Below are 12,594 nucleotides of genomic sequence, written 5' to 3'. Positions count from 1 at the left end.
GGTTCGATTAGAGAGATAACCGGTGCTAACTTTAATATATATATACAGAGAGATGAATTGTTACCACACTTTTTTTATTTTGTCGACGGAAAGAGAGCGACATGGAGACAGACGAGAGCGGCGTATCATTGCCGTCAGGTCCCGACGGACGCAAGCGTCGAGTCAGCTACTTCTACGAGCCGACGATCGGCGACTACTACTACGGCCAAGGACACCCGATGAAGCCTCACCGGATCCGTATGGCTCACAGCCTCATCGTACACTACAACCTCCACCGTCGCCTCGAGATCAGCCGCCCTAACCTCGCCGACGCCTCCGACATCGGCCAGTTCCATTCCCCGGACTACGTCGATTTCCTCCGCTCCGTTTCGCCGGAGTCCATGGGCGATCACTCTGCCGCGCGGAACCTGAGGCGATTCAACGTCGGCGAGGATTGTCCTGTCTTCGACGGGCTTTTCGACTTCTGCCGCGCTTCCGCCGGAGGCTCGATTGGAGCTGCGGTTAAGTTGAACCGGCAGGACGCGGATATTGCGATCAATTGGGGCGGTGGGCTTCACCATGCTAAGAAGAGTGAAGCCTCTGGGTTTTGCTATGTGAACGACATCGTTTTGGGGATTCTCGAGTTGCTCAAGATGTTTAGGGTAAAATGCTCTAACTCGTTTCTTTTTTTTTTTTTTTTTTTTTTTTCATAGAGGAATTGAAAAAGGTTTTAAGGTTAAGTGCTTTAAGTTGCAGATGTTTAGGGTAATTGCTCGATTCATGCTTATACTTTGAGAATATACAGCTGCAACTTACATGATCCCCTATCAGTTAGTTTGTTCCTAAGATGATGTTTTCCATTGCTTGCATTCCTAATATTTCGTTTGCAGCGACTTCTCCACGTTATGTGCTCCTTTAGAATCTTGCATTATCATGTACTTCAAGTGCACCAGATGTTTCTGAGAACATGCAGCTGCAACTTGCATGATCACTTTGAGTGTTTCAGTGGCCAATTGACATTAGACTGTTTTCCACACCGCAAACTTGTTTTGTTTCCACCGTCTGATTCTTTAAGTTTCTTACTTGTGTTTCTTTAGATTTTGATTCGGTTGCTCTGTTACCTTATCGTGATAGCACGCTGTTCAAAATGTTAAGGTGCTGTTTCTATTGCTTGCATTCCTAATATGCTTTCATCAAATTTCGTTTGCAGCGAGTTCTCTACGTTGATATCGATGTGCACCATGGAGATGGAGTAGAAGAAGCGTTTTACACCACCGATAGAGTTATGACTGTTTCGTTTCACAAGTTCGGAGACTTTTTCCCAGGAACTGGTCACATCAGAGACATTGGCGCCGAGAAAGGGAAATACTACGCTCTAAATGTTCCACTAAACGATGGTATGGACGATGAGAGTTTCCGCAGCATGTTTAGACCTCTTATCCAGAAGGTTATGGATGTGTATCAGCCAGAGGCGGTTGTTCTTCAGTGTGGAGCTGACTCCTTAAGCGGTGATCGGTTGGGTTGCTTCAACTTATCAGTCAAGGGTCATGCTGATTGCCTCCGGTTCTTGAGATCTTACAACGTCCCTCTCATGGTCTTGGGTGGTGGAGGGTATACTATTCGAAATGTTGCCCGTTGCTGGTGTTATGAGGTCCTTTCATCTCTCCTTCACTTCTTCTATGCTTGTTGGTAAGGTTTTTGTTCTTGAAAGGTTGGTTTCTTGCAGACTGCAGTTGCGGTTGGAGTAGAGCCGGACAACAAGCTCCCGTACAATGAGTACTTTGAGTATTTCGGTCCAGACTATACGCTTCACGTCGATCCAGGCCCAATGGAGAATTTGAACACACCAAAAGATATGGAGAAGATAAGGTAACATCTCCTGCTACCCCTTCTAATGATTAATGCAATTCGAGGAACTCCTGCATGCTCTCAATGCAACTTAGGATTCTATCTTTTTGCTTACATCCTCATAGCTTATGGCTTGTGAATCTCCTTGGCTTGTCAATGGGATCTTTTGAACTTAGTGAAGTTAAACTTTTGAATTTTTCAGGAACACATTGCTAGAACAACTTTCAGGACTAATACACGCACCTAGCGTGCAGTTTCAGCACACACCTCCAGTGAATAGAGTTTTGGATGAGGTAAAAAATTCAATCATCCATTGATGTATATCTCTCTCTCTCTCTCATGTTCTATTGGGACATATATTTTGTTTGCATCTCTAATCTTATAGCCGGAAGAAGACTTGGAGGAAAGACCAAAGCCTCGGATTTGGAGTGGAACGGCGAATTATGAATCAGACAGTGACGATGATGAGAAATCACCACCTCTTGTTGGTTTCTCGGGTATTAATGACCCACCTATGGACAGGTAATGAAAAAAGCTTCTTCCTACTCCAATCTAACCAAACCTTTGATGCCTTGAGAACTTAAATTTAAAACTCTTTGAATCTTCAGGGACTCTACTGGTGAAGATGATATGGAAGATGAGCCTGAAGTGAATCCACCATCCTCTTAAAACCATCTTGGTGTCCTTTGCATATTCTAGAACAGTGATATAATAGTCTCTCTTTTTTTTTACTCTCGGACAAAGCCATTACTGTTTTGTTCGAAAGTTTGAAACTGTCCTGTCATAAAAAAAACTTGATAATATTAATTACACATTGTTGAGAGCATCCATGGCTAAGGAGCTTGTCTCACTCCACTTTCTCCCACCACAATTTCACATTCCTCGCCTTCCCCTCCGCCCTAAACCACCGCAAAACCCAATCTTCCCCCGCCGCCGCAACAGAACTTCCAGCAACGACGACGGAGTCCCATCCAACGAAGTCAAAACCATCGCCAAGTTCAAATCCCGACACAACTACATACGAGTCATCGAGGTCTCCCGGAGAAGCGACCACCCGCTCGCCGGCTCTCGCTTCCTCCTCCTCGACACTCCCGGTAACATCCACAGCATCTCCTTCCTCCTCAAAACCTTAACCGATAGCTACTTCGACGTTTTCGCTACCCTCCCTCCGATTATCCCACCGGGACCCATCGGCGTTCTCGGGTTCGGAGCCGGGTCAACCGCCCGGTTGATCCTCGAGCTTTACCCACCCGAATACACTATCCACGGATGGGAAATCGACCCTTCTGTGATCGACGTAGGTAGAGAGTTCTTTAGCCTCTCTAAGCTCGAGAGAGACCATAAAGATAGGATCTTTATCAACATCGGAGACGCCTTGGACGCCAGCGTCCGAACCGGGTTTTCGGGTATTTTAGTGGATTTGTTTAGTGAAGGGAGTGTGGTTAAAGAGCTTCAGGATCCAAATGTGTGGAGGGGATTGAAGAGTAGGTTGAGGAAGAGAGGGAGGATCATGGTGAACGTTGGAGGAAGGTGTGTGGAAGCTGAGGATTCAGAGAGAGATGGTGATTTGGTTATGGTGGAAACGTTGAAAGCGATGAGTCAAGTGTTTGGTGATAAGCTCTTTGTGCTAACGCTTGGGGGTGGTGATGATAGCTCTGTGGCGTTAACCGGTGACTTACCGGATCTTGATGCGTGGAAGAAGAGTCTCCCGGTTCGTGAGCTGCGAAGCTTTGTTGATATGTGGAAGCCTTTTACAGAATTCACCTTGAGCTAATCAGTTTTTGTGGTGGATCATTACCAAGTTAAGAACTTGAGTGGCTGATACACTTCATGTTCTGTCTCAAGAGATAGTTATGAGTTTATAATGTACAAACTTTTGGCTCATTCATTGTGTTGTCATTGTTGAATCTTGAGTACGATCCAAATCTCTGGCTATCTTCTTTAGTGCTTTCACTGGCCGTTGAAGCTTTATCACAAGGCAAAAGCTTTACAGTATTCACATTCTCTCTCTCTATAACGCTAGTTTAGGTGGTAACAAATTTTGTAGATATAAAGTCTTACTTTCAAAAAGAATTCTTGATAATCAATGTGTTGCGATTGCATCTGTTTTGTCCAAAAGACAATCAATGTTTTACATCTGTAAGATATAGGCTATATAGTCTTTTAACCCGAAAAAAAAAAGAAAGAGAAAAATGTAAGTTCCCAGCTACATCATCACCATGAAAATTCCTAATAAATTTTACGAACTACATTGATATAGAGGTATTAGATTAAACGCATGCTTCTTGCTTTCGGTAGGCTTTTGCCCCATAGGATACAAATTCCAATTAGTTGAAAAGTATCTTTGGAGATTATAAACACCGTAGGTTTATTTTCTAATAATCTTTTCTCTGTATAAAATGATATAGGAGTTAGCATCTATAGATCAAGTCATGAAATAGAATAACAAATCTCTAACATTCCAACGCCCATTTGATCTATAACTCTCGTAATACTTGGACAACTCTTGGGATTACATTTACACTACGTTTTCTAATTGTTATCTTCTTACTAAACTCGTACATGCATATGAAATATTCATTTAGCTTAAATATGTACACGAACATGCAATAGATAGAAAACATAGAATTTTCATTATCGCTACAAAGGAAAAGTTGGATAGGCCATGAAAACTATATATAGCACTTTTGTCGAAAATTATATATAGCATAACATTTTCGTGATCATATATTTAGTGAAAATTGATAGTTACTGAAAGGCAGATTGAGATTTTTTTGACAGAACACACGTGTTACTGCAGAGAAATAAGCAATCCCGAGGGAGAGAATAAAATCTATACCCTTTGTCGTCAATTTCTTCATAGTTGGTTTCAACAAAACATAAGATTTTCACATTTGAGAAAATGTTCAAGTTGTAATTCTAATTAGTACCTGATTTTCTTTAAAAAAAATAAGGTAGTATTTATATTAGTTTGTTTTTTTTTTTTGGACGAATTATATTAGTTTGTTAACCAAATGAACAAACCGGCAAATAAATGCATATTATGTAATTAAATACAAACGACTAAATGTATACATATAGGTTGATTAACATATTTTGTCTCCGTTAAACTTTTTGGACAATATATATTTATACATTTCTGTTGATCAAATACTTTGATATTTTCTAAAAGGAAATGTTTTAATTTTTATATATGAACGAAATCTATATTCTTGTTTATAAGTATCCCAATTTACTTATTAATTTGATGTTCATGATTTTTGCAAATAAATAAGGGAGAATTTCATGCTTACCACTTTTATAGTACCATTATTCATTTTTTACCACCACTAAAAAAATATTTTCAAAAATATATTCTTCATTAAGTGGCAAAAGACTCTTATACAAGTGTTTTATCTATATATATTTAATAAATAATTATTTAAATAAATAAAAATAAAAAATATTTTTTTTTATGTTTTCGAATTATACTTTTTCAAACTCGAACTTTTTTATAACTTTTTTTTTGAATTTTTGTTTTGATTTTTTTTTTAAATCGAAAATTATGTTTGAAACTATTTTTAATTTTTATTTTATTTTTAAATATTTATTTATATATTTATTAGAATCCTAAATTTTACATTATAAAAATTCTAACTCATCCCTCAACTCTAAATCCTAAATCTAGATTAATTAACCCTATAGATATAAATGTATTATACTCTTCATTAAAAATGATGATAAAAGTGTTTAGTGTAAACATAAAAAATGGTACTGTGAATGTGATATTTATAGCAATTTCCCAAAAAATAACCCCTATATGATCATACATTGTAGTGTATATACTCCACCTGTTTCAATATAGTTGATGTTTTGGAGATGTTGTTTCATAATAGATGATGTTTACATAAATATAAATAATTTTAACTTCATCAAAAATTGTGTAACCAATTGTATTTTTATTATATCTATTTATAACTAAATAAACTAGTTTTAAATTATATTTTAATGATACTTTTTGATAAAAAATAATTTTCTTAATATCCGTGCATCAAAGTAACAATATGAAATAGAGAGAGTATAAAATTCCATCTCTTCTTCTAATTTTCTCTCTATAAAATTATATATGTTTGGTTATTTATGATTATAATAATCTAGATATTATTCCATTCGGCATATACGAAGACAAACAAAATGACACATTTACGTTTTCTCAACAACAAAAAAATGACACATTCACAAACTATTCACCAAGTTGCATCACTGACCTCTCATACCTTCAACTTTACCTTCCACAATGAGCACATGCAGATTCAATTAAATCTATATTATCTCTTATGTGTGCGTTGTTTCAAATGAGACCATATATATAATGTGGTTTCTAGAGATTCTTAGATTATCACAAGGATTGTATTTAAGTAAATTACAAAGAAAAAATGCGAGGGACAGTAGTACTAGTCTAGTTTTAGTAGATCATATGTGTGAGGAGGACCCATCACCCATATTCGCTTTATATCTCTGCGAACCTTTTATAACACTTCATACACCCACCTCTCTTATATGCAACCTCTATACATTGGAGGTTTATATATATACATCAATACCAATCTAATTAATAACTTTAACCTTTTGATGGTAAAACTTGTCAAAATATGTTTCTAAGATGTTGATCTAGTATGTGGAAACCTGCACCGAAAGTAAGAATGTTATATGATTTTTTGCAACAAATGTTATATGATTTTAACCAACACGAATCAGTTTTTTTGTTTGGTAAGAATATGAATCAGTTTTTGTTAATTTATTATAAGTGGAAGTCTATATATGAACTAATATAATGCTATAAGAAAACTTGACAACGGTAGCTACGAATCTGTTTCCAAAAGATTCATGGTTGAATTAATAAACAAACCAACCAAATCATAAATACTGTTCAAGAATTTTCGAACTTAGTTGATATTTAGCCATCTGCATTTTCAGATCAGTAAGATTGAAATTGTTGAGTTCGATATGAACCAGTTTTTTTGTAGTCTAGTAAGTAATAAGATATGAACTCGGCGTTAGCAGAGGTACGAGACTAGTGTCCTCTTTTAGCAAAGAATAGCACCTCTATGTTCGAACCTCTTTTAGCAAAGAATAGCACCTCTATGTTCGAACCCTAATTAACTTCTTATATTAGTCACATAGGGAAGATTTTTAAAATGAGTAAATTAGTTTGGTGATAAAGCCTAGATGCTTGCTTCACTTTAGTAAATTTCTAAATCCCACCACTAACCCCCATCATAACTCGATACACAATAATTAGTAACTTAACGGATCTTGAAAAAATTCCTTTTTTATTTTTTGGAACTGTATCTTAAAAGCATTCAAAAGGCTAAAAGTTTCTATAAGGTGAATTTTACAGTTTATCTTCAAAATAAATTGTGTTACGAGAGGTTAACCGCAAACAACCAGAGTGAGTTAAAATATATATATATAATTATGCTAATGTGATCACTTAAACTTTGGACTTCAGCTCAAATGTTTATTTGATGTGGGCATGCGGAAAATTCTTATTACATATTTTCTGTATGTCTACTCTGATAATTAATCTGACTTTCGGCTAAAATTATTTGGTGATAAAAATGGTGCGAGAACTAATTAAGAAGAAGACACTTACAAATGTCACAGTCAATTGTCACTTCAAATAATATATACTATAACACAAGTAACTGTTGGTATGATACTAACCCTAGCTATAGCTTCAAACTTTTAGGACCCCCCCCCCCCCCCCCCCCTCTCATATAGTTTTGTTTTTACAAAACCTATTAAAACTTGACTTGAGTTCACATGAAATCTATTGACTTTTACTAATTACCTGTCTCTAACGACCTACTTCGAGGTCTCAAGAGCTTATTCTTGTTCTATATTTTTCAATTGAATTAAACTGAAGAATTATATTGTTTAGCTAAAACTAAAAAAGAATGAATACTCTATTAATTATAGTATGTGAAGATATTACAATACGATCGAATACAGTTTGCCATGTGAATTTTTATCACTTTCTCGTTTGTTCTGCCAAAACCATTCATATTCTAAATAATATGTTAGTGCCCATTGTATATCAAGGATTGTTTTTTTTTTTTTTTTTTTTTTTGCTAAAAATATATCAAGTATTGTTGTGGTCATATAATTCGACAGTTGAGATTTGTTGGAGACGTTTAGGGTTTCTTAAGGTTACAATTCTTAATTTGGCCATCAGCGTGCGAGGTTATATACAGAGATCATAGGGTATATATACACAATGATTATTTATTAGCTAGCTTAGGGTTGATCTTCAGACTGTTAGGGAATATTGCTATCATTAATGCATGAAGAAAAATTACAAAAGCTAAAGTTAAACAAATTAATTTATTGGGCGACAAAAGTGAGCACAGTGGCTGATGTTACTATTATTCTTGAGATGAAATGTCATAGTCGTTCTTTGAGGGACATACTTTCTCCTTCTCTTCCTGTTTATTAATTGTTCATTGGTTATTATTACACTTTGTCTTTTGCTCTTTCTCCTTCTTCTCCACTCAAATTTTCTTTTTCAATTTTTACATTTTTATTTGGTTGTTTGGTTTCTTTAAATTCTCAGCCTCTATACAAATCTTTCTCAATTCTTCTAGAAATTAGGGTTTCCCCTTTCTCTGAGAGGGCTGTGCACCTAAATTATCCCTCCCATTGACTAAAGAGTTAAGCCTATTACATCTACTTTGGAAACAAATTTCAAAGGTAAGAAAAAGCCATTGAAAGAGGAAGAAAGATACACTTAGATCCTCAAAGAACCTAAAGATCTAAAGGTAGGTATATATATTTATATCTCTATACACGCTTTGATATGTGTATGTATATTTGCATCTAAATAAACTCCTAGATGTAGCATAGCTTCCGATCATCAAAGATAATCCTTAATTTCTATTCTATGTTTGTTTTCCTATGCTTCATGTTCAATTGCTTATATGTGTTATGTAACCCACTTTTACATTTCTGTACACTTTCTTTTGAAGTTCTACTCTAGCATATGAGAAAAATATACTAGTAAAATACATGTGATAATTGAACTTTCATTACAACAGTGATCAGTTTGAGATGACCTAATTAATATCAGATCTATAGTTTCTATATACATATCAAAATTAGGATTGATTTGAGGTTAGCGGAATTAATTGTTTCATCTCGACAAGGATAGGGAGGAGCAAAAAGAGATAAAGAGAGGGAAAAAGAAACTTGAATTTTCTATGATCAAGTTTAATCAATTTTGGGGGGGGGGGGGGGGGGGTTCCGAATAGAATTTAAAGAATCCTTTACTGGGTTTTCCTTTCAGGTTTATTAGTTTTTTTTTATTAACAAAGCTAGGGTTGAGGAGAGAGATGAAGATGATGAAGATGGTAAAGCACATAAGAGCTCAATTGAATCGAAAAAGAAAAATCAAAGTAAATTTTGTACTATATTTTTTTTTGGGTGCAAATTGTACTATATATTTGCATTGAACAAAACATAAAGCTAGTATATTTATAAGTAATGTTGATATATATATATATATATATATACAGAGAGACACAAAAAATTCATTGATCTGACATAAAACAATAGACTGTTTTGTTTGTCAAAGGAGTTGTACAAACACTTCTAGTCTCATGCAGTTTGAATCGAGTTTTAACTGATCCATATATATGTCTTAGCCACGTATATACTCTGTTAAGAAAATTCTGTTAGAAGAAATTTACTAGATTCCACTTTAAATCAATTTCTTCAATCATTTTTAGAGAGATTCGTTAAGAAGCAATGATATGTAATAAGCATTTTTTGGCTATGTGATGTTTGTCTATATTTAAATTAGATCCTAATCACGATCTTTATGTAGTAGCTTAAAAATATATAAAGCTTACTTCAAAAAATTATAAAAATTATACTTAATAAGCTTTATGTGTTATGTTTTGTTAGTGAGGTATCCAAATTTTTATGTTTTTTTTTAAATTATAGATTAGTAGTAAACGCAAAAACAAAAACATCAAGTACAAAACCCAATTGGTTGTTAAATTTACCAGCATGTCCTGGTTGTTAATCTTCAGTTTATAGACCTTTAGGTTTTGTAAATATAAATTTTGTTTTCCTTTCCTTAGATTCGATGTTGGACATGTTATGCCCTTTTCTACGTTTACCTTGCATGTGTACGTTGTATCACTATGTGTTTATATGCCTTTGTCTGTATATATATAAAGAAAAACGTGGAACGGAAAATAAATGAAGAAGATAGCAGAAATTCAGATAAAGATCTAAGTAATCGAATTTGTATTTATGTTTTTAAGTATAACATAGAAGAACACAACTTCTTGATGAAACCTTTCTAGAACATTCAAAGTATTTGTATATGTTTATGTGTTGGTATGTGTATGTTTTAACTTCTTTCTTCTAATGTTAAAATGTTTGAAAACTTAATATTAGGTCTAAAAATTCAAAAAGACATGGCGTCGTCATCATCAAATACATATAACTCACCATGCGCCGCGTGCAAGTTTCTTCGCCGCAAATGCATGCCGGGATGCATATTCGCGCCATATTTCCCACCGGAGGAGCCACACAAGTTCGCCAACGTCCACAAAATCTTCGGAGCGAGTAACGTCACCAAGCTCCTCAACGAGCTCCTCCCTCACCAGCGTGAAGACGCAGTCAACTCCTTGGCCTATGAGGCCGAGGCACGTGTTCGTGATCCTGTCTATGGCTGCGTTGGAGCCATCTCTTATCTCCAGAGACAAGTCCATAGGCTTCAGAAGGAGCTCGACGCAGCTAATGCTGACTTGGTTCACTACGGTCTGTCCACTTCAACACCTAGTAACATCGTCGACTCGGTGTTTCAGCCTCAGCCGCTTCCACAGCAGCCGCAGCCGTTAAACCCGGTTTATAGGCTTCCCGGAGCCAGTCATGGTACCGGAGGGTCGTGTGGGACTTTTCTTCCTTGGAACAATGGTCATAATCAGCAAGGAGGTAACATGTGAGAGAGTATATAAATTGTGTGTGTGTTCCATCTATTCATCTCTCTCTATCTTTCTATATTATGTCATTATGTGTGTGTGTGTGGTAAGAATACATTATAATAAGCTAGAAATTTTCCTAGCAAACATTTATAAATGCATTGTGTTATTTATTTTATGATGGGGTGTATATATAATATTATTTTTCATTGGTGCGTAGCGAGACCTAGGCTAGGATACATAGTTATGTTTTATACATTGTTTTTTTTTAACGAATAAATGGTCGTTTATGCTAATCATTAACAAACAAGATAACTAGTTTATTGATTAGCAACATTGTGAATTATACATAGTTTTGATATGTAAGTAGTTTTAGCAAAAAAATATTTGTTTCACAATGTAAAATATTTATATAATCTAAAACACATTTTACATTTATTATATGTTGTGTGACCAATCAAATAATTTATACTTTTTTATTATTGGTTGAGTTTATATATTAAATGCTATTTTTAAAAAGTAATTTTTTTTTTAATATTTACATTTTTAATTAAAACTACTTAAAAAAAAATAGAGAGAGAGTACTATTTATGATGAGATATTATCCAGGCTCTTATTTCCCTTGCTGTTTTAATACATAAACTAGGATCATAGTTATGCGTGAATGTTTGAGAGAAGTTAGGGTACTAATAATTGAAGGATACTATTTTATTATAGTTTAACTGTTTATAGTTTTATTTTTTTATTATGCAGAAGTGTTCATTGTATGATTGCTTACCTAATATACAGGGGGTTGTATACATATTCTACTGATTATTTGGAGTTGGATCATGATTAATGGTGAAACCCAAATGGGGTTTTTTTTTTTGTCTAAATAAAAAAAATAATTAAAAGTCAATCAATCGCGGATCGCCATGTGTCAGTGGGACCCGCAAACAATGCAAGAAACCATCGAATATCGGTCTTTATTATGGCTATTCTGCAACCGGTTTTTATTTTTTTGTGGACCCCCTCTCTAAGAAACCCACTAAACACCCCCTCCCCTTCCCCGATAATCATGTCTTTATCGTATTATTGTACTCTTTTAGAGTAGAAATTAACTTGTAGAGCGATGGCTAGGCATGTGGATTATGAAGTTTCCTTTTCCCTTTATTAAATAATTTCTTTGGTTACTGGTGTGTGCAGCAGCTTTTCAGGCAGCTATGATGTTAAATGCATTTAAAATATTGATGAACATCAATGTTGAATCCCTTTTTTTTTCGTGAGGGGGGGGGGGTGGGTACCCATATATATGATATATATATATATATATATATATATATGAGAGAATTCGGCCAAAAAAACCTCAGCTTTACAAAAATTGCTAAAAGAAACATGAACTTTTGGACTAACAAAAAAAACACAAAACTTTCATTGACTTTAGAATTAATTAACAATGTTTTTGTTGACTTGCCAATTTAACACGCCGTCAGAAAATTTAACAGAAAAATTTAATGGCGCTTATTGTTGGCGTTAAGTGAAACGACGTCGTTTCAAATGAGATAAAACGACGTCGTTTCAAATGAGATAAAACGACGTCGTTTTATTTGGTTTCGAACCTAGGTTGGTTGGGTCAAATGACAAAGTATTTTACCACTAGGCTAGTGACACTTTCATTGGAGTTACTAACACATTTAATTTTATTTGGTACTCATTGAATATAAATTTTTTTTCTAAAAACTTATAAAGATCTTTAAAATTCAAAACATTAAAAAAATATAGAAATTTTTTATAAAATTAATTTCGAAACTAAAAT

The 12,594-nt window shown here is 34.8% G+C and overlaps 3 protein-coding genes across 3 annotated transcripts; all 3 read left to right on the top strand.

Annotated features, from left to right (window-relative positions):
- Positions 1 to 56: 56 nt before the first annotated feature.
- On the top strand, positions 57 to 2,653 carry LOC106411141 (histone deacetylase 6-like). Its single transcript, XM_048769820.1, has 6 exons — positions 57 to 641; positions 1,190 to 1,630; positions 1,706 to 1,848; positions 2,030 to 2,120; positions 2,213 to 2,349; positions 2,436 to 2,653. Exons 1-6 carry the CDS (start codon positions 102 to 104, stop codon positions 2,494 to 2,496), a joined length of 1,413 nt encoding a protein of 470 aa, XP_048625777.1. The 5' UTR covers positions 57 to 101; the 3' UTR covers positions 2,497 to 2,653.
- Positions 2,654 to 2,656: 3 nt separating this feature from the next.
- On the top strand, positions 2,657 to 3,734 carry BNACNNG15680D. The gene has a single exon (XM_013851835.3). The coding sequence runs from the start codon at positions 2,657 to 2,659 to the stop codon at positions 3,599 to 3,601; it is 945 nt and encodes a 314-aa protein (XP_013707289.1). The 3' UTR covers positions 3,602 to 3,734.
- A 4,597-nt stretch (positions 3,735 to 8,331) lies between these two features.
- Positions 8,332 to 10,977, top strand: LOC106409802 (protein LATERAL ORGAN BOUNDARIES). The gene is made up of 2 exons (XM_013850358.3): positions 8,332 to 8,627; positions 10,273 to 10,977. Exon 2 carries the CDS (start codon positions 10,293 to 10,295, stop codon positions 10,821 to 10,823), a length of 531 nt encoding a protein of 176 aa, XP_013705812.1. The 5' UTR covers positions 8,332 to 8,627; positions 10,273 to 10,292; the 3' UTR covers positions 10,824 to 10,977.
- Positions 10,978 to 12,594: the final 1,617 nt, after the last annotated feature.

Source organism: Brassica napus, chromosome C9 (assembly GCF_020379485.1).
Source record: "Brassica napus cultivar Da-Ae chromosome C9, Da-Ae, whole genome shotgun sequence".
Lineage (NCBI taxonomy): Eukaryota > Viridiplantae > Streptophyta > Magnoliopsida > Brassicales > Brassicaceae > Brassica > Brassica napus.
The sequence above is the reverse complement of the archived record's forward strand: the minus strand, read 5'-3'. Positions and strand labels throughout refer to the sequence as shown.

Bases quoted from the DNA above. Each gene is read 5' to 3' on its own strand.
- LOC106409802 (XM_013850358.3), top strand. From the start codon at position 10,293: ATGGCGTCGTCATCATCAAATACATATAACTCACCATGCGCCGCGTGC.
- BNACNNG15680D (XM_013851835.3), top strand. From the start codon at position 2,657: ATGGCTAAGGAGCTTGTCTCACTCCACTTTCTCCCACCACAATTTCAC.
- LOC106411141 (XM_048769820.1), top strand. From the start codon at position 102: ATGGAGACAGACGAGAGCGGCGTATCATTGCCGTCAGGTCCCGACGGA. The intron at 1,849-2,029 runs GTAACATCTCCT...TGAATTTTTCAG, and splicing joins AAAGATATGGAGAAGATAAG to GAACACATTGCTAGAACAAC. The intron at 2,121-2,212 runs GTAAAAAATTCA...CTAATCTTATAG, and splicing joins TGAATAGAGTTTTGGATGAG to CCGGAAGAAGACTTGGAGGA.